The sequence below is a fragment of the Vanessa atalanta genome, chromosome 24 (genome assembly GCF_905147765.1).
Source record: "Vanessa atalanta chromosome 24, ilVanAtal1.2, whole genome shotgun sequence".
NCBI lineage: Eukaryota > Metazoa > Arthropoda > Insecta > Lepidoptera > Nymphalidae > Vanessa > Vanessa atalanta.
Genome location: NC_061894.1, coordinates 6,178,485 through 6,200,846, shown reverse-complemented (window position 1 = coordinate 6,200,846; position 22,362 = coordinate 6,178,485). Strand labels below are relative to the sequence as shown.

Below are 22,362 nucleotides of genomic sequence, written 5' to 3'. Positions count from 1 at the left end.
CATTAATGACCATTGTATTAAACATAAATCTTAAATACAGATACGACGGTAATTATTATTTGTTCATTTATCGATCAATAAAATCGGTGAGAACTCTTCTTAACATTAAAAAAATTGGCATGAAAACATTTTATACGGCCCAAGCGAAGCGTTTTTTTAATATGAAACAAATAATGGAACTCTCCGTACGCGAGTCATAGTTGCACTTGCGCTATTTTTTTAATTAAAGGTCACGTGTTCAAGGTTCAATTTAATTATTTAGTCGCATTCGTTTGTAGTTATTTTTTTGTCAAATAAAAAATGAAGCATCTGTATTATTTAGAACTTTTATAGTACGTACCTATTTAATTAATATAAGATTTTACATGATGGTTATTTTTATTGCTACAAGTATTTAAAACGAATTTCTTTATTTTTATTTGGTGGAGCTCGATATTTCGACATTATCTACGAATGTCTTGTTCACGAGACTGTCTCGAGTCTCGAATACATCGAAGACATGGTAAATATCCCGTTTTCAATACTTGTCGTTATTTAATGAATGTTACTAAATAATGATAATAATCAAAAGTCAATCCTATAATCTTTCTAACTTAATTCCATAGAGTATGTTTTTATATTAGGCTCACCCACTCATCAGATATTCTACCGCCAAACAACAGTACTGTTATGTTCCAGTTTGAAGGGTGAGTGAGCCAGTGTACAGGCATAAAGGACATAACATCTTAGTTTCCAAGGTTGTTGGCGTATTTTCGATGTAAGGAATGGTTTAATATTCTTTACCAGCGTAAGTGCCATTGTCTATGGTAATAACTACTTACCATCAGGTGGCCATTAAACAGCGTCTTTCTTAAAGCAATATAATCTCACATATAACAATACCCAACTGTATGTATTTGTATTCAATTTAAAAAAACGTAAACGTAAGTAACTAATCAACGAACTCTTCATAATCTATACATATAATTAAATTGGAGTGTCTGCTTGTAATATTAAAATAACCGCTTATTACTAAATGCATATGTACGTATACACGGTACATATACCAAAATAACATTTTTTTTTCTGTCTGTCTGTTCTGGCTAATCTCTGGAACGGCTAAACAAATTTGATGGGACTTTCACTGGCAGAAAGCTGTTGTAATAAGAAGTAATTTAGGCTACATCAAAAACTTTTTTGTTAAATTCAAACGCTCACGAAGTCGCGGGCACATCTAGTGTTAGTATAAAAGTAGTTTCGCTTAACACAAAAATACCGTTATCCCAAATCTTATGAACTAAAAATCGTTCGTGTATGGCATAACAATTATAACGCTGGGATTTGTGTCAAGGACGGGGGGTCAAAGGAGGGTCAAAGGGAGGCACAGCGTGCCCCGGCTGAGAAACTGGTTCGAAGCTATGAATGGCTTAGCGAAGGGGTGAGTGAGGCCTTTGTGTTGATGTTTTAAAGTGATTTGAAACAGCTTAATGTTGAGAATTTTAGTAAAATGTATAACTATATCTCTATTCGAAATTTTAAAACGAATTTTAAAGATACTTTACAAGACGACATAATAAGTACGTAAACGTTTTCATGTATAAAATATTTCAATATCTGTCTCAATGTTTGTAACTTATTATATATAACTTGGTGGTAGAGTACAATATCTGATGAGTACCCACTCATATTGTACCACAAAACAACAGTACTCAAGATTGTTGTGTTCCGATTTGAAGGGTGAGTGAGCCAGTGTACAGACACAAGGGACATAACATCTTAGTTCCCAAGGTTGGTGGCGCATTGGCGACATAAGGGATGATTAATATTTCTAATAGCACCAATGTATATGGGCGGTGGTGACCACTTAACATCAGGTTCCCCATTTGCCGTTCCGCCTGCCTATTACATAAAAAAAAAAAATTGTTTTTTTGTCAGCGCTTGTATATATAGTCTACTTCAACCACAAGAGGACAAAAGCCAAATAAACAGCATTTGACATCGAACTGACGTGATAACATTGGAAAGCTCGAATTATCTATGACACTCATTATGGATTTACGGAAACCGCCGTTTTGAACGTCGACGAAACTGTTATTGGAACTTTTAAAGTTGATAAAAGTATTTAAGTGGATTAGTGTTGTACCTTTTACAAAAGTGTGTGTTTTATTTAAAAAAAATGATATATTGATCAGGAACTGTTAGTAGGGTACAATATAGCTGAGTTATTAGCCAATTGCATGGATTGTGTAAATCTAAGATTTGTTTACCTTAATTCCTTGTTAGATTCCTTGTTAGCCGAGATGGCCCAGTGGTTAGAACACGTGCATCTTAACCGATGATTTCGGGTTCAAACCCAGGCAGGCACCACTGAAATTTCATGTGCTTAATTTGTGTTTATAATTCATCTCGTACTCGGCGGTGAAGGAAAACATCGTGAGGAAACCTGCATGTGTCTAATTTCAACGAAATTCTGCCACATGTGTATTCCGCCAACCCGCATTGGAGCAGCGTGGTGGAATATGCTCCAAACCTTCTCCTCAAAGGGAGAGGAGACCTTTATCCCAGCAGTGGGACATTTACGGGCTGTTAGATTGGAATGGACTATATTGTGCGGAAATATTACAACGCGACAGCATTTATACGAATACATGAAACTTCAGTGGTGTTTGTCTCGGTTTGAAGGCGGAATAATCGGTTAAGATGCACGCTCTCTAACCACTGGGCCATCTCGACTCGAATTTATTTTATTATAAAATGATAAACAATAGCTCTTAAAACCAAAAATCCTTCCTAGAGACATTTACGGATTGTTTTTAATTTTTTTTTATCTTTGTAATATTGTACTGTTTATTAATCGTTCGGACGTCATGCTAAAACTTCTGGAAGGATGTTTAGAGTTTTTTGTATTTAGAAAGTAATTTTTCAGTTTTAATTCTTTAAACTAGTATATTATTCGTCTACAATATCAGAGGAGATGTAACAATAAAATCCTGTTTTTTTAACGACCAATGAGGGTGAGCTGTGAGCTAGTATATCCCTATTAAAGGGGTGTTACTCAAATAATCCTTGCTCTAGTTGCCAGGCGTTTTTTTCAGTTATATAGACTGAAGAGTAGTAACGGTCACTTTTAACGCAGGACAGACATCCGCGGTCGCGAAAGTTATTAATTTTAGGGCACATTTATTTTCGTTTATGGCATCGCCCACGTAGGCGGAAATTGAAGCTATCGGCAGGTATTCCATAGTGTTACTTCAAGTACATATTAATGTGAAGAAGGTCGCATCCATACATAAACACGACATCAGAGTCGCCGAGGCTGTACTCTCTCTGATCGAGCGCGGAGCAGGGCCCGATGGATTGTTAATAGGATTAAAATAATTACTTATATATTATGGATTATGTATATATTATATTAAATTGAAATAAAAAAGTCAGTGTGAGCCACGTTTTCCAAGAAAACGACAAGCTTGAAGTTCAGCGAAGATCTGGTGATGTTTAGTAAAAATGTATAAAAGCTAAACCTATCTCTATTTTAAATTTTATCCAAATCCAGCCGTTTGTGCGAGGTTGAGTAACGAACATACAAAACATACTAATAATATTAGTAGGACTTGAGGAAAAAATTATTAATGATAGTATTGTTTGATATTAATTCAGTTTAACGTCTGATTGACACATTGGACCCGTCTCATATCCGAAAAACAATGTTAAGAGCCGGAGCAAAAGCTGAAGCGAACAAACGATCCAAATACTCATACCTTATTTCAAATTATGTATTTGTCCCATTGGCCGTTGAAACACTTAGCCCTTGGAGTAGTAGCGCAACACGTGACGGGAGGGCTGGTTCGTTTTTTGCCCAGAGGATCCGAATTGCGATTCAACAGAATGCTGCTAGCATTCTCGCCACCATTCCACGCAGTCAAGATTTATACAGTAACTTTTTTTTATTCATATTTGTATATATTAAAGGACTAAATGTAAATAATTCATATGTAAATAAACATACTTCGTATTGATAAAAATAGCGTAGATTTTTCTACGTAACATATCGACGCAATTGGGTTTCTATTTATGGATATTATAAAGGAAATAGGGCACGGCGGGTATTCTCAAGTGACTAGCCAACACGTAATATGTTATACTGTACAAGTGGGTGCGCAGACGCAGGTACACGCCATTGCCTCATCTGTAATAATACATTATTCGTAAACGAAGTGTTACAGTACCCAGGGTTAATCAGTTATTCTTTCCGGGCTGAAATGCTTGTGCCAGAAGATTTCGCGCGATTTTGATATCGCTAGATTATTATTTTCATTTTATTTATGTCATTCATGTAAGTGGTATTGAGCCGAGATGGTCCAGTGGATAGAACGCGTGCTTCTTAACCGATGATTTCGGGTTCAAAACCAGGGAATGACCACTGAATTTTCATGTGCTTAATTTGTATTTTTAATTCATCAATGTGTCTAATTTCAACGAAATTCTGTCACGCGTATATTCCATCAAACCGCATTGAAGCAGCGTGGTGGGATATACTCCAAACCTTGTCCTCGAAGGGAGAGGACGCCTTAGCCCAGCAGTGGGAAATTTTCAGGCTGTTAATGTAAATGTAATGTAAAATGTAGGTTGACTAGCAAATGGTACCTATCCAGATGGTTTACATTAAGCCCTAACACCAAGTACCTAATATGATATGAAAAATTATATAAAAGAACCAAGATGGCCCAATGGTTAGAACGCGTGTATCTAAGCCGATGATTGCGGGTTCAATCCTGTGCAAGCACCACTGATCTCATGAAGCACTAATTTCATGTGCTTTATTTGTTTTTCTAATTCATTTCATGCTCGGCGGTGAAGGGTAACACCGTGAGGAAACCTGTGTGTGTCTAATTTCAATGAAATTCTGCCACATGTGTATCCGTATCGGAACAGTGTGGTGGAATAAACTCCAAAACTTGCTTCTCAAAGGAAAAGGCGACCTTAGCCCAGCAGTGGGATATATACAGGCTGTTACTATACTTTACTTTTTTATATGAAAGATATTTAGTATGTTACGACTATAGTCAGGTAAATAGAAAAACGAACCTTGAGCAAACAAACCTTTAATTTCCTAAGGATGATATGTTTTTATTTACAGACCGATGAAACGGGAATCTAACACGACCGGAATACGATATATATACCTACAAAATATTTATATGATATTTTGAGAAATAATAACCTCTTCATGATATTTTGGGATAAATATTGGATTACGCGTATTACTGTTATCTATAAAATAAACAGATTAAATCTTTAATGAACCTTGGAAGTCACCGTGTTTACTTTTTATCTAATAATAGAAGGCCCTTTTTAACGCCTTATTAATTTAGTTAGGTTCACATCGCTGTTATTTAGCCTTGAATTTATTTATGTCACTGATCTCGCTTATGGCTTACATGATAGTACATGTTTATCTTAAGGTAAATTCACACCTTTACCTGACAATAACAAAGCTAAAAGTATGCTGAACGTAAAAGCAATCTGTGTAGATATGTGCGCATAGGAATTTGTTTCTTTTATATTAAACTGTACATCAAAAAGTTTATATTTAATTTCACAAAGCTAATCATCATTGCTTAACATCAAAATCAAGTATCAACAATCAAGTTAAACAACCATTGTATAAATATTATACGACTTTCTATTAAGTAAGAATTATTAACATAAATATATAGGAATATAAATCAAAAATAGTTATTGTATAAATCTTGACCGCGTGGAATGGTGGCAAGAATAATAGCAGCATTTCCCCGTTGAATCGCATCGTGTTGCAGATCGTCTAGGCAAAAAAGGCAGCTTTGTATTGTAGGTACCACTAAACAGCTATCCAAAATTGACTACGCTGGCCTACCGGATGTTGTTTTCAACGACTCGGTATTACCTTACAGCGACGCTGTTAAAAATCTAGGCATCATTATGGATAGATCTCTTTCGTGGCGACCTCACGTAGCTGAAATAAGTCGCAAAATTTTTTCAACAATTCACTCATTAAAAAGATGGAAAAACTTCTTACCTATTAAAACCAAAATAACACTTGCCAATACTCTTCTCCTTCCAATTTTGGACTACGCGGACTCCTGTTATCCTGATTTAACGGAGGACCTGATTTATAAACTGGAACGACTACAGAATCTATGCATCCGTTTTATTTTTGGACTCAAAAAATACGATCATGTATCCCAGTATCGATCTGAACTCGGATGGCTCCGAGTAAAGCATCGCCGCAACTTACACGTCCTTTCGCTCCTTTATTCCACACTATTTCATCCTCGCTCCCCGTCCTATTTGAAATGGATAATATGCTCGCACCTATCTGTTGTATTGCCTATTGTATTTTGTGTGTATGTATATTTACTTTTAATTTGTTAATGCACTAGCCCACTATGTTTTCTCTTGTAAGTCTCTTTCAGTAGGGTTACCTGGAAGAGATCACTACTTAGTGATAAGGCCGCTCTTTGCATACTTTTGTAGTGATTTTGATTTTAAGCTTTTTTCTTGTATTTTGTTTATTTTCTGTGTGCAATAAAGCTGTTTATTATTATTATTAAAAATGAACCAGTGGAGGCAATACGCGAGGTGTACTTTTAATGAATCTTTTTACACTACTACTCCAAGGGCCAAATGCTTCAGCAGCAAATGGGACAAAATTATATTATATCAGGTTAAATTTACCTTTATAATGTACCAAACAGTAATTAAAAATTACAAAAAATCAATCAGTTCTATACTGAGAAGAACTGGTAAAAGAAAATTCAGCGAGTTAATATATTAAGGAAATAGTCAGCGGCAGCGGAATGTTTTCATTCCAAGGTATGCTATATACCGACCAATAACTCGCTGATTACAGTATATTATGCCGATTTGCAGACAAACGTTCCTTTATATATATTTTTAGTTAATTTGACAAAGCATCATCCGGTTTCTAAGCTCTGCATAGTCTCACAAAAGTCTGACTATGAAAATTTTCGATTTCCCTTCAGCTATTAAAGTTGACTTTTCGAAAGTGTTGAATGAAATTGCATTACTTGCAACTTTTTTTTTATGTTATCCTGATGGTCACCACCGCCCATATACAATGGCACTGTAAGAAATATTAACCATTCCTTACATCAGCAATGCGCCACCAACCCTGGGAACTAAGATGTTACGTCCCTGTAGTCAGTTGGTGGTACCTATCCAGACGGGCTTACACAAAGCCCTGCCACCAAGTAAACAAAATATTAAAACGGCAACTTCACCCAAAAAGTTTTTATCAAAATCCTTTCTTATAGTTTGGCGATTACCTTGTCACGCCCACTTGTAAGATTACTCTGTTTATATATGTAATAATGTGATGAAATTCGCTTGACCGATGTAGGTCAGAGCGGCCATTCTCTATGAATAATAACAACTACACAGGCCGTATTACACTGCCTAAGTGTACGTAAGAACACAGGTGTAATCTCTATTTCCGCGCTCCTGTAATCCGACGAGACGGCGATCCTACACGACCGGAGAAATTTCAAGACAAAGGGCGTCCGTTCTCAATATATTTGTATCATTTGGGGTGTATATATTTTTTATGGCATAGGTTGGCGGACGAGCATATGGGCCACCTAATGGTAAGTAATGGTCACCACCACCCATAGAAAAAGGCGCTGTAAGAAATATTAACCATTGCTTACACCACCTATGCGCCACCAACCCTTGGAACCAAGATGTTATGTCCCTTGTGCCTGTGATTGCACTGGCTCACTCACCCTTCTAACCGGAACACAACAATACAGAGTACTGTTATTTGGCGGTAGAATATCTGATGAGTGGGTGGTACCTACCCCGACGGGCTTGCACAAAGCCCTACCACCAAGTGAATATATTTTTATCATTTATTCACTGCCTCGTTGGTCTAGTGGCTCGATGCAAGGCCACATATCCCGAATTTCTGGGTTCAAACCATAGGTGAGCCGATATGAATCCTGAAGTCTGGAAGTGTAGTACATTCCTTGGAAAACCCGTAAAGTCGTTGGTCCTGTTAACTCTACCGGTCGTTTCAAGTAGGAAACGAATCTTTCCAGTCTTGTCGGATTTACCATCGGATTATTGACGATCTCCGTGGTCGAGTAGTGTGTACACCGGTTTTCATGGGTACGCCACTCCGAGGTCCCGGGTTCGATTCCCGGCCGAGACGATGTAGAAAAAGTTCATTAGTTTTCTATATTGTCTTGGGTCTGGATGTTTTATGGTACCGTCGTTACATCTGATTTTCCATAACACAAGTGCTTTAGCTACTTACATTGGGATCAGAGTAATGTATGTGATGTTGTCCAATATTTATTTATTTATTATTTATTATAATGAGAGTGATGGATTAGAGTGTTTGCACACACACACTTGTGCAATGTAATATGTCCAGTGTATATGGTCTCCCTTGAGATTGGCCGGGTGACATCATCATATGTGTTGAAATATGTTTTGATATAAAATATTATTAGTTTTAAAACATAAGAAGTATATAATGTCGAATACTGCATTCTCTCTTTTGGACTTCTCTCCTTATGACGTTTTAAAGCTTATTGCACCATTGCCTAAAACATGACCACAAACAAGAATCATGTTTTAAATCCTACAAATATGACCCCTTTAACACTGCATGAATTTAAACCGAAAATAATAGCTTGGCTTAGAAGTTTGAATTATGAGGATACTGAATTATTACTTTATCATCTGTTGTAGATTGAATTGGATATCTATACAGTTAGCCATTTACACATAAACATTTAACGCGAAATTTACATACGTACCAAACAAACACACACACACACACACACACACACACACACACACAGAGAGAAAGAGAGAGACACTCACACACACGCGCGTTACTACCGTTAGCTATTTTCATTCATTTTTTGTAATTCTTAGCTTGTTTCATCTTATAAATTTGAATTAAAGTATGAGTGTGTTAAGGAAGAGCGCCTTCTCATGGCACACAAAAGAAGAAGTCAACCTTAGTGATGTTATTGTACTGTGTTGGTTATTGATGAAATGAACATTTATTATTATTATTATTATAAATAAATAAATATCTGTGACATGGGAATCACGCGGGATTACTTCAGCATATGTCCCGAGTACGTGACGAATTAATAACAACAAATTAAAATTAATCTTAAAAGTATACTGAGAGCGTTTGCTGAATCGCAATGTTTGACTGAGTTAATAGAATTCAATATTATATTGGACGGTCGCCAACGGCTCTGCAAACTGTCCAATGCGCCACTTACAGAGTTATTAAAACGTTATATGTGATTAACCTAGTTTTATATATTATGTAACGATTAATTTGCTTTTAATTCTTTTGATTCTGAGGTACACTCACATGTGTTAAATATAAAACTAATGTAAACGTCTGTGATTTCATACTGCCTTTTATAAGTTAACGCGTGACCCGCCCTGACTTCGCAAGGTTGCAATTTATTAATACCCTACAGAGGATTCCTACCATGTTTTTTATATTGATACTTTAATTCCGGAGATTATACATTACGTACAAACAAACAAATGTAAATCTTTAAAGTATTAGTAGAGGTATGTCTATATGCAAGCTAACAATGCAATTATTATTTTTAAATTCTGTGTTTGTCAGTTGCGAAAGCTACAGCCAGACCTACGAAATTATTAAATGAATTTATTTAGTAAAAATTACAACTAGTGGCCAATACTGGATGTTTAAACAAGAGCGACGGTTACACGAAAGTCCCGTGTTTCGGTGTCCACAGAACCAAATATACTGACCTGGTGCCTCGCGGGTTTTGGTCTGAATCAATCTTATTATGGTAACTTGGTGCCTCATGCTTAGGCCTTAACTATTATATATACAAACAAGAATTAAAAAATATTTACCGTGTAAATCATGACCGAGAATGGTGGCATGAATGCTAAACGCTGACGAACTGATAATTAATTATCATAAAATTTACTCCGAGATACATTTTTTGATATATAATATATGTATTCTTTATTTACATTTATTTATTAGTTTCAGCTATAGATTAAGGTTTTTTAATTTAGTATTGTAACACCCGCCATCTCATATTCTATGAACTATCCTGACCCACGCCGTTGGCTGCCTGGAAGAGATCGCTATGTAGCGATAAGGGCGCCAAAATTGTACGCGTCTTTTATTAAGGCTGGATCTATGTTGTATTTATTTATTTTCTCTGTGCGATGTGCAGTATAGATTCATACTATTCATCAATATTAATAAAAACTTAAATCTTACGTACATATTTGATCTATACATAAAACAAATTTAATATGGGTAAAATCATAGGGCTAAACTAGTAACAAATAGTCAATAATCATAATAATTATTTACATTGTCAGATTTAAAAGTATACACAAATTGAAAATACCCACTGCTCAAATCTTGATCGCGTGGAATGGACAAGAATGCCAGTTAGCCAGTTGAATCACGATTACGAGTCTGACCTGAAAAATCAACCTCATGTCACCAGTAGAATATATTTATTAAAAATGTTTTACATGCTAAAAATCATAATTGTGTGATTCAGTGAGTGATTGAGCCGATAGCCAGTGGTTAGAACGCGTACATCTTAACCGATGATTTCAGGTTCAAACCTAGGCAAGCACCACTGAATTTTCATGTGCTTAATTTGTGTTTATAATTCATCTCGTGCTCGGCGGTGAAGGAAAACATTGTGAGGAAACCTGCATGTGTCTATTTTCAACGAAATTCTGCCACATGTGAATCCACCAACCCGCATTGGAGCAGCGTGGTGGAATATGCTCCAAACCTTCTCCTCAAAGGGAGAGGAGGCCTTATCCAGGCCGTGGAAAATTTACAGGATTTTAATGTGGAAAAAAATGTGATTGTTTAGGAACAATTACACTGAAATTATTTTATCTAAATTATCATTGTGAGATTCTTGGCGCCGACTGCGGAATACTCTCTAAAACCGCGTAACCCACTCCGTTTCTTCGGGGAGTCACGTGTTACCCATCTATACCTCCACTCCTATCATAAAATGTCATTAATTTGCTTGGATTTTCAAGGACGTCACAACATTAACCTTTTAGAGACAATAAGATTAAACTACAACATACTCATAGTCTAAGATGTTATGGAGCTCGGTAACCGAAAACTATCGGATATCCGAAATAAAAATCTATCCGAAACCCTAAACGATATAAAATAAAATTGCTTATTATATATATATATATATATATTGTTAAACTTAAAGGTAGTTATCGTATCGTTTAAACTATCCGGATAATCCGAAATAATTTTCTGTAACCATATCTGAAACCGTTAAAATACTATTGACAAATCCGTATACATAGTCAGATCCGAAATGACATATCAATAACACCCTTGCCTATAACATATTACTTTATCATAATTATCAATGCTTTTTTTTTGTTTCAGTGCACCGTTTGACATCTCAATCATCTTAAATAATTCAAAATGGACGTCGAAACGAACTAGTCACACTAATAAGTTTAGTGTGCAGCCATGTTCGCTTAGTCATTTAGTTCAATAAAAACTAACTCATATGCACAGAGAGGCATCTTATGTATTTCGGGATTCTCTGAAGTTAAGACAGAAACTTCTACAAAGGACGACGACGTACTTTAAAGTCGTCGAATTCGTCAAAAAAGACGCGATACGATACTTCACCTACGATTACGAAATCCACCAAACTTAATCTAAGATAATATATTATGAACATATTCATAGGTAACGACTATCACTCGAAGAACCTTGTCAAATTGAAAACGATTTGATTTATGTACAATTATTTTAATAATATATTGACAATAAATAAATATTATTAAGATTAATTTATTACACTCTTAAGTTTAGAAATCGTTAACGAACTCGTAGTCGTGAAAAAGCTTTATTCGGGATAGTAAAAAAAAATATCTGTCACTGTCACAATCGATTCCATTTTTAAATTGAAATGGCGGCAAAGGCGGAACCAATCGGGCCAAGAAATGGTCATGAATTGGCTCCATTAAACACGAGGGCAGATGGCTCTGAAAGGCCTCATGGAGTCACAATAGTACTTCAAGGATCGAGGAACTCCTTACAAAGAGATGCTCCGGAGGAAGATAGGGCTGCCTGGTCCGGGAAACTTCAGTTCTTTTTATCCATTATCGGTTATTCAGTAGGGTTGGGCAACATTTGGCGGTTTCCGTATCTGTGTCAACAAAATGGCGGAGGTGAGTAATTAATAACTTAAATTATTAAAACTATAATAATATGTTATATACAATTATTTATTTTATTATATTATTAATTTTATTCTATTATGCGGATTTTATAGAATATTAATTATTTCATTGAATAAATTCAATATCAATTAGTAACGGATTTATAAAATATAAAATAATGTCTCGGCATTAAAAAAATATATATTATTGGAAGAGAACAATATTCAGAATGAATTGAGTACATAAAAATTGCAGTCTAAAATTAAACAGTACCAGCGCGAGGTAGCGCGCTATTGATTTTGATGCTACGGAGCTACGTCTACGCCGTAGTCTGTAGATCGTGCTACGACCTTTCGTGTTTGCCTTTTTAGATTACCTAGGGACCGTTAAATGATCATTAAAACTTAAATCGTTTATAAGGCAATTTACTCCACTAATTGTGACAGATTTTTAAATTTATATTTCAACATTTAAGGCTTTAATTAGTTAGAATAGTCATGTGTGCATTCGTACATTATATGGCTTCGTACTTTAGAAATATCGGTCTTGGAATGTTAAGCCTGAAATTATTTTTATTTTTAACTTTCATTCTGATATCTTTAAGTGATTTTATTGAAACTTCGAACGTTATTTAATTCGATATTTATTTATCGTTCTATACGTGCGTCGTACATATATCAGAAAATAAAATCTAAGTAAACATATTACACAAAACCTAAATATATATTTTTTAATTATAATAGTATCAAAATATTTCTAAGTATTAAGACAACAGAAACATAGACTATAAAATTTTCGATTTTACGGTGTTTGAACAACCTAATTTTTCAAGATCGGTTTTTTATCTGTAGAGCGTGTCGTGGCATAATAAAACAAAAGCAAATCCACTTTGTTCGAAATATAAAACTGGAAAAACATTTAGTTTTAGAAGTAAATTAAAACAAAGTATTGTAGCTGGATATTATATTAGATATATATTTCTATTATGTAATATAATATTTGTTTTATAGCAATACACAGTAAGTCTATCAATTCGATGGTAGCGCTAGTTCAAAATAGCACTCAAATCGACTTATAGTTAATACGTAAATACAGGACGTTTACGAAACGATTTCAATGGTTATTTTTTCATTTGGTTTGTTTTGGAAAACTGTTAACTTACAAATTAATAAATTTGACGTTAAAATTCAATATAATTCGATTTAGTACTTATGACAGGGCTTATTGATAGAATTAATTGTATGAGAAACATTAACGACTGCATCTGCCATGCTGCGTTGTCTATTGCTGTCAATAGACAATGTCTTCTCCCGTGGTTAATCTTCAAATCATTTTGGAAAACTAAGATTTAAATATCAAGACTTTCGAAATACATTTACACAAAATATTACACATATGCCAAGGCTGATGCTTATATTCCATCAGAATCAAAATATCATCCGACCAAAATAATATGTCAGAATTGACTTCCCAAAATATACTATATTATAAATATAATTGTCTAATCTCACGTTTATGACAAAGCATAGACATTTTAATTACTTAAATTAATTAATATTTTTTAGGAGCATTTCTCATCCCCTTCTTCATCATGTTAATACTGGAAGGCATCCCCCTGTTCCTGATCGAGATGGCGATTGGTCAAAAAATGCGCCTCGGCTCCCTTGGAGTCTGGAACACCATACATCCCTGGTTGGGGGGGATCGGAATAGCCAGCTGCGTTGTCACGCTGTTCGTTGCTTTGTATTACAACGTCATCATCACTTGGGTATTCTTCTATCTCTTCAACAGTATCCGGGTAAGTTATCATTTATAAATTAATCAATCGTCTTTTTGAACTAAATATTATTTAACATAAATTAAATCTTAGTCATATTAAGCCATATATTTATTGACATTTCAGACAGTTAATTTAACTATAGAATAAATCATCAATTAAATGTTTTACTGTAACTATTTACTTATAATAAATTATAAACTGATTTTAAATTTTTCAATTATCGAGATGCACATTAACAAGATGCACATCCCTATTAATATTAGTGACGTGCTCTTGGATTGATAACGTTACGATAATCCCTCGTGACAGTTCCTTCACCGTTATTCTCGTCCGTTATTTCATATGACTTCGTCTACATAATTAAATATATCAAAAATAATATTACTTTATTCAGCTAAAACCTTTAAAATTTATTTTAAACGATTCAACTTGCATCTAATCAGCTTTGATAAATTTAAAATTATACATATTTTGTCTTAATGTGGTTACGAAATTGATTATAAAATACTTCAGTTTAATTTATTAGTTCCTATAATTATATAACTTGGTAGTTGGGCTTTGTGCAATCCCGTCTGGATAGGTACCACCCACTCATCAGACATTTAACCGCCAAGTAACAGTACTCTATATTATTGTGTTCCGGTTAGAATGGTGAGTGAGTAATCACAGTCACAAGGGACATAACATCTTAGTTCCCAAGGTTGGTGGCGCATAGGTGATGTAAGGAATGGTTAATATTACTTACAGCCCCTTTGTCTATAGGCGGTGGTGACCACTTATCATCAGGTGGCCCATATGATCGTCCGCCAACCAAAGCCATAAAAAAAAGTATTGTAGAGAGGTTCTACTACGAAAAATAACTCCCGTATAATTTATAATTCAATTCATTGGTGCTATTTATTTATCTTTAATACTATATATGCCCTAAATACTATCTTCTAAAAGAATAACATAACAAACAGTTAAGTATGTCACCAATACAAATTTATTTTATTTATCATCTGGTGTCTTATGAAATGTCTATCTTCAGCTTAGCGCAGACCAGCTTCCTTGGGCACATTGTCCTCAAGACAATGGAACAGCTGAAGCTGAGTGTACTAAGGCCTCAGCCACTGTCTACTATTGGTACAGGGAGGCCTTGGACGCGTCCCCGAGTATTGAAGAGCCTGGTGCTCCTCGTTGGTGGATTGTCCTTTATCTGCTTCTGGCTTGGATCATCGTCTTCTTCATTGTTATGAAGGGTATCCAGAGTAGTGGTAAGGTAAGGTTGTTTTTAATTAATAATATAAAATAATACATTTTTTATAAGAATAATAATAACAAATCAAATTATTAAAGTCAAGTGGAGTTTTCCATCGGAAACATTATTCAGAAACCTACCAAATTTTACCTGTAATATGTTTTGGTAACCTGCTTGCCCATACCCTAATTTTACCCTTTTTATGATGAATTTTTACTTGGTGGTAGGGCTTTATGCAAGCCCTTCTGGGTAGGTACCACCCACTTATCAGATATTCTACCGCCAAATAACAGTATTCTGTATTGTTGTGTTCCAGTTAGAAGGGTGACTGAGCTAGTGTAATCACAGGCACAAGGGATATAACATCTTAGTTCCCAAGGTTGATGGCGCATTAGTGATGTAAGGAATGGTTAATATTTCTTACAGCGCCTTTGTCTGTGGGCGGTGGTGACCACTTACTATCAGGTGGCCCTTATGCTCGTCCGCCAATCAATGCCATAAAAAAAAACAAAGAATATATTTAACGTATCAGCTATAATATTCCACGCAATACCTCATTTGATGTTCAGTTTTAAGGTCAACCTGTTATTGCTTTATGTAAACTGTCATTAAAATTTACTATAATGCTAAACCAAAATAAAGAATATTTATTTAGATAAAAAATATCTACTCATAAATAGAAACCTCCAAACAAGCTTTCATCCTAAGTTTCACCCCTTTAGGTGATGAATTCAAAAAAATAATATCTATCTTCAACCTATTAAGATAAAACAAAATACCGATTTATTCAATTATTTCAAAAATCAGCAATTACGATTTTCCATACAAACTTTCATCCCCAATTTATCTCCCTCAAGACATGAATATAAAAGTAATAAGTGCTCTAGGTGTAATACCGGCTTAGCCTGTGCGCTGTACTCGTATTTTAGTTAGTCATTTTAAAATTATAAGTAAATACTTAAAGGCGTATTTTACGACGGCGAGTTTAAGTTCTAAGAAGAGGAACTCCAATCACAAATTCAAGATACTTTGATTTGTTCAATATTATATAAAATATTTTATTAAATCATTTCAGAAGTAATAGCAGCTTCTAGAAACTCTTGCCATGAAATCAGATGAATACTTATAATTTAACAACTTACTAAAATTTAGATTGTGAATTCGCCTGGTAATAAAAAGTAGGTACATTAATAAGCCCAGACATTATACGCCTGTAGAGATAATATTGGGAAAAGAAAATACAGGACAGGGTATTTGATTATATAATTAAAGTCCGCAGAATTTTTTACAAATGTAAACCGGTATAGGCAATTGCCTATACCTAAATATAATTTAAAAAAAAAAACTATAAAGACATATACATATACTGTTCCAACCCGCATTGGAGCAGCGTGGTGGAATATGCTCCAAACCTTCTGCTCGAAGGGAGAGGAGGCCTTTATCCCAGCAGTGGGACATTTACGGGCTGCTAATGCTAATATACTGTGCAGATTTATATGAGTATACATAAAAGATAGAAAAGCTTGGTATTAATATTCGTCGAAGGTCACACAAGATACATAAACATAATTGTATATGATTATTACATGTAATATGTTTCCTGTATATGTGTAATTGTACTGAATAGCTACTGAATTTCTTGCCGGTTTTTTTCGATGGAATCAACATTCCGGAGGTAGCTTGATATTAATCAACAATGCTTGTAAGAGCCTACTTGAATATAGTATATTTTGATTTTGATTGTTATTAAGAAACAAATTGAATCGATAATTGGTTGGCAAGGCTCTTGCGGTTAAGTTCAATCGAAGTCTTATTCAATATTTGTATAAGCCGCTACTGCCTATTCGAACTGAAGGTGTAGTTAAACAAACGTTAGATTAACATATTCCATAGACAAAACATTCACAAAAGGTTCTTGAATATATTATGATAATATATTACTATTCCACTCATTTTATTTTAATTTAATATTAATTTCAAAGTTCTGATAACAACATTCAAAATGCAATTTTTCAAGTCATGAGTCAAGCGCCATAGTTTATTAAAAATTTTGACCAATAAGATCGCGTCAAAACGACAAAGTTTATCCTTAGATTGGAATAGGCTTGTAGGGTATGTAGGATTTGCTAATGACAGACTGGGAAATGGGTCATCTTAGGATTAAGTGGTCATTAAGGCCCATAGGATTGGCGCTGTCCACGCAACTTTGAGAAGTCTCTCAAAGCTTTAAAAACAATGGCTTATTATCCGTTCGAAACGGAACACAAAAATGTTAAGTGATGCTGCTTAGAGGTCATACTCTACCACCAAAGACCTACCGTGTCATGAAGTATATAATAATATATATATAGGCCACCAGACGGTAAGAACCCATAGATAATAGCGCTGTAAGAAATATTAACCATTCCTTACATTGCCCATGCACAACCTTGGAAACTAACTCTTGTCTCTCACTCACCCTTCAAACCAGAACACAACAATACTAAGAACTGCTGCTTGGCGGTAGAATATCTGATGAGTAGGTGGTACCTACCCAGACGAACTCGCTCAAAGCACCAAGGAATCATAACATTATTATTAGTAACTTCATTACTGAATTCAATTGTTTCTTTCAGGTCGTATACTTTACGTCTTTGTTTCCATACGTCGTATTGACTATTTTCTTCGTCCGCGGCATAACGCTACCAGGGTCAGCTGATGGTATCATTCACATGTATAAGCCGAAGGTATTTTAATCTACTGACCTTCCCATTTTATCCTGCTTATTAAATCTTCTAACATGTATATTTTTCTCCACAGCTCCATAAATTGCTAGATCCAACTGTATGGCTTGATGCGGCTACTCAAGTCTTTTATTCATTTGGTCTAGCTTTTGGATCTCTCATCGCCTTCGGTTCCTACAACACCCCTAACAACAATTGCGTTAGGGACGTGTTGCTTGTGTCCGTCTGTAACGCTCTGACCGCAATCTACGCTTCTGTTGTCATCTTCAGCATCCTCGGCTTCAAAGCTTACACGATGGTCGAAAAGTGCATTACCAAGTAAGTGATTATATAAAAATGTATGCAATTCCGAATGTTCGTTCGAAATCTATTTCTTTGCAGACAGACATTTATTTTGCTTATGATTATCTATAAAAAAGTTGCGTCTTAGTTGGATCGATGTTTTCGCTATATTTAATGTAATAAAAGACACTATTAAATAAATTAACAAAGTTTAAGACTTATTAAATGACTAGAAACTAAAATTTTACAAATTAGAGATAGATACACCAAAAAGGCGGAGAACATTTATGTGGGATACAAAATTAACAATAAAAGATGCTATTCGTCTATGTTATTAGAATGTTAGAAAATAAATGTTCTTATTTTAAACTCAAAAAAAGTATTTAAATTAAAGCCTTTATCGATGCCTACACTCTGAGGGCTGATTAATATACGAGCTGGATGGCCAGTTAGCCAAGATTTAACCTTAGTCGCTAGATTTTGGAGTGTTGACTTGATGAGTTTTAAAATAAGGTAATGACGTAATATCTCAGACCTTGGCATATAGTCGCAGGTTAAGGTCATACTCCCCTCGGATAATAATTTAGCAGTATATTGAACGGCAAAAATATAATTATTAGTACATTTCAGAATATTGTGTTACATTTTTTTTTTTAAAAGACCACCCTAAACTCTAGTCATTTTGTTTCCTTAACATAAATCTATGAAACACTTTTTTCTTTTTTTTAATTAGAAAATATTTTATCACACTTATATAAATATAAAATTGTCGCGCACAATGTTCGCTAAGTAAGCTAAATGGACGCCAAGCTTAATGAAGCAATTCCATTTATTTTACTGCTCGTAAAGTTGTTACGAAGGACTTTGACCGTTAGAGCTCCATGTTGATTCAACGCTCGGATATCGCTACCTATAAAATAAAATGTATCTGTGAAAAAATAAAGAGAGTACAATTTTAAAGTTCAAATAAAACGTGACGTATGTTGTACAGAATATAAATGTCATTCTTGAATTTTACTCAATAAAGTTTTACATCAAACGAAATTTGGAGACCTTAACAAATGAAATGATATCAAAACTAGTTATCGGACGCGACTTCGCTTGCAATTTAGATCTTGTTCGTCAGGTGTAGGCATAAAGAAGCCTATATCCGTCAGTTACTATCGAATTTATATAGCTAAGAGCATTATATTTCCTTATTGAATGTCAAATCAAACAATACAATGACCTGATAAGAACCAGTGAAAGAAACTCAGCTGGTTTTTTTTTGTGATTTTACATACGTATATTCAAAATCACCTCGAGTGATCGTTTCATTCCCAAGGTGTACTAATAACCACGAATTCGACTGAAATACGATATTAATTACGTACAGGCGATCACTGTAATAAACCAAATTTCTAATGATATCCTTCGGTAAAGACAATTCATTTGTTATAATCAAATTACAGTCTCGGCAATAATCTACGCAATCGTAGTATTCACCCCACGTGACATTGGCCTTAATTGGCACAAGTAAATGGCATTTTAAATAACCTAGATATAAACAGACAGGCCTTTGACAACGTTGACGAGCAGGTCTTAAATACGATGTTTGATTAAATACGATGAATTGACGATGAAACCGACCAGTATCAGTCGGAATCGGAGACTATATTATTTACTAGTAATGCAAAATGCAATTATGATTTTTCTTAACACATCATTGGTGAAGGTATTATTCAGATAGGTGTTTTGGCCACCATTTACTCAGATATCATTCTGACTGGCAAATGACCAACCCATAGGATGGTAAGTGATCACCACCGTCCACAAACATTGGCGTTGTAAGAAATATTAACTATTCATCCATCATGATATGACTTGGGAACCTTAAGAGACTACTCATTTCTTAAAGTACAGACATACAACGCACCTGAAAGTCTTCCGGTGTTGCAGATGTCCACTGATGGTTAACGAGCAGGAGGCTCACTTTCCATCAGGTGCATGCTAGGAAAAATAAATAAATAAATATTGGACAATATCACATACATTACTCTGATCCCAATGTAAGTAGCTAAAGCACTTGTGTTATGGAAAATCAGAAGTAACGACGGTACCACAAATACCCAGACCTAGAACAACATAGAAAAGTAATGAACTTTTTCTACATCCCGGGAACCGGACCTCGGAGTGGTGCACCATGAAAACCGGTGTACACACTACTCGACCACGTAGGTCGTCAGAAATCTATGACTTAATGTCTTAACCATTTTTTTTATATAATTCATCACGCGCCCAGCGTTCGAGGAAATCTGCACGTGAATTTTTTTTTTTAAAAGTACAAAATTTTCACTCAAAAGGGGGAGAGTAGTTGACAAACTTACATTTGTACAAAAGAACAGACAACGCTTACATAATAATGCACATACGTTGGTCTGTTTTATTTATTGCCATTATTCATTCATTGTTGTTTATTATGCAAAAAGTCAAGATCATTATACAGATAAGGGCGCCCTTGAATGCTTTTAAATTACTGTATATCCCGAGGTTCGATGATGTATTGTGTTCGTGGACAATAAAGCTTAGGAATAAAAATGAAATAGAATAACATGTCTCCAAAGAGATCTGTTCCAGAAATTCTAGAAAATGTGTAGTTTTCATGTACAATTCGTCCATTGTTAATTCTAATTCTAATGCAAATTTTACAAATAAATTGTCACTTTATCGCAATTATATCGAAACGTAATCATTGTTGTTTAGCTGATTTCCTATTCCTGATCAAATTGCGGTTCGATCGAAGTTCGATCGAAATAGTATCGATAACGTATCGTTACTGTTATAAGTCAGTAGAAATGTTACTAGAGTTAATAAGAAAACAGCCAAGTTTCTATCGGTTTTTCTAAAGCTCTGAGTCTTTTTTCTCCAAACCGGTAGATTTATTTTTTGACACACTGTTAATAAGTAAGTTTAACGCTTCGATATTGCATAAAAACATTTTAATTTTAATCGATTATTTCATAGCGTTTAGGTAAGTCTGCCGTATAATTAATCAAATTAGTGTTCGTTCCATCGTCGAAATTCGACCATAATCGTAACACATATGAATTTCCATCTTTGGAACAATTCTTTATAAACTCTTAATTCCAAATTTAATTTATTGACATCACTTAAGCCATGGTACGAAACAAAAAAGAAAATAATAAAAATAAAAAACATGGTAAATATCCAGTTTTAAATGTTAATTTAAAATCTTATAATAAAAGAAAAGTTTAACAAACGCATTTTAATACGTTACTAAAGTATTTAATCCTTATTTATCTGTAGCACCTTAGATTTTATAGATATCTATAGAGAGTGTCACACTGAAATAGAAGTAAAACAAGCTTGCCAAATTTATTATTTTGATGTGCTTGACAGCTACGTTTGACAATCGCCAAACGTCATAAAACTTTACTAGTGTGCGTGTAAACAAATAGTGGCCAACAGTTGGCTATTTAATCAAAGTGTAGAATATTATTAAATTATTCCGTCAATTTTGATCAATAATGGTAACAATAGTGGTTATTCAAAAAAATCGTAAATGATTATTATTTATTCTGGTACAAGTTTCCGATTCTGAGAACATAAAGTTTGAACAGCTATGTATATTAAATGAAATTTAGAACATGAATTTTATACTAACATTGAAACTGTTCTTGTGACCTAGTTTTGAAATTATTTATTTATGGCTTCGTAGACTGTGACTTCCTTATGGAGCTGCATATTTGGAGGCCCTTGATTAAATCAAAATGAAAATCTTTATTCAATGTCTTCGACATACGTTGCTTGCTTATTAATGATAAAAAATCTACAACCAGTACTGAGATTCTGCATGAATTATCTTCGTACTCGTAAAATGTTGATAACTAACTTTTAGTGATACGCCATTTTGATACGTGTGTCGTATAATCTTTATGGTGATTATAGTCAATATCGCATATCAAATTCCAACATTTACACTTTTCTACGGTGAGTTTCGGTTTTTTTTTCTACGGAATAATTGTACTTTTTGGAAAATATCTCGAAACTGAAAAGAACTGGCGAAAGAAACTGTGCAGAAATTGTTCCCTTCGATGATA

General features: G+C 34.5%; 1 protein-coding gene across 3 annotated transcripts in view; it reads left to right on the top strand.

Moving 5' to 3' along the window:
• Positions 1 to 22,362, top strand: part of LOC125073503 (sodium- and chloride-dependent transporter XTRP3) — a 42,212-nt gene that overhangs the window by 9,969 nt on the left and 9,881 nt on the right. For all 3 annotated transcript variants that reach the window (XM_047684360.1, XM_047684362.1, XM_047684361.1), the window contains exons 2-6: positions 11,450 to 12,246; positions 13,803 to 14,035; positions 15,048 to 15,278; positions 17,873 to 17,983; positions 18,057 to 18,298. In XM_047684360.1, the coding sequence (XP_047540316.1) occupies positions 11,985 to 12,246; positions 13,803 to 14,035; positions 15,048 to 15,278; positions 17,873 to 17,983; positions 18,057 to 18,298 (1,079 nt within the window). In that variant the 5' untranslated portion in view covers positions 11,450 to 11,984. The remainder of the gene's footprint in view (positions 1 to 11,449; positions 12,247 to 13,802; positions 14,036 to 15,047; positions 15,279 to 17,872; positions 17,984 to 18,056; positions 18,299 to 22,362) is intronic.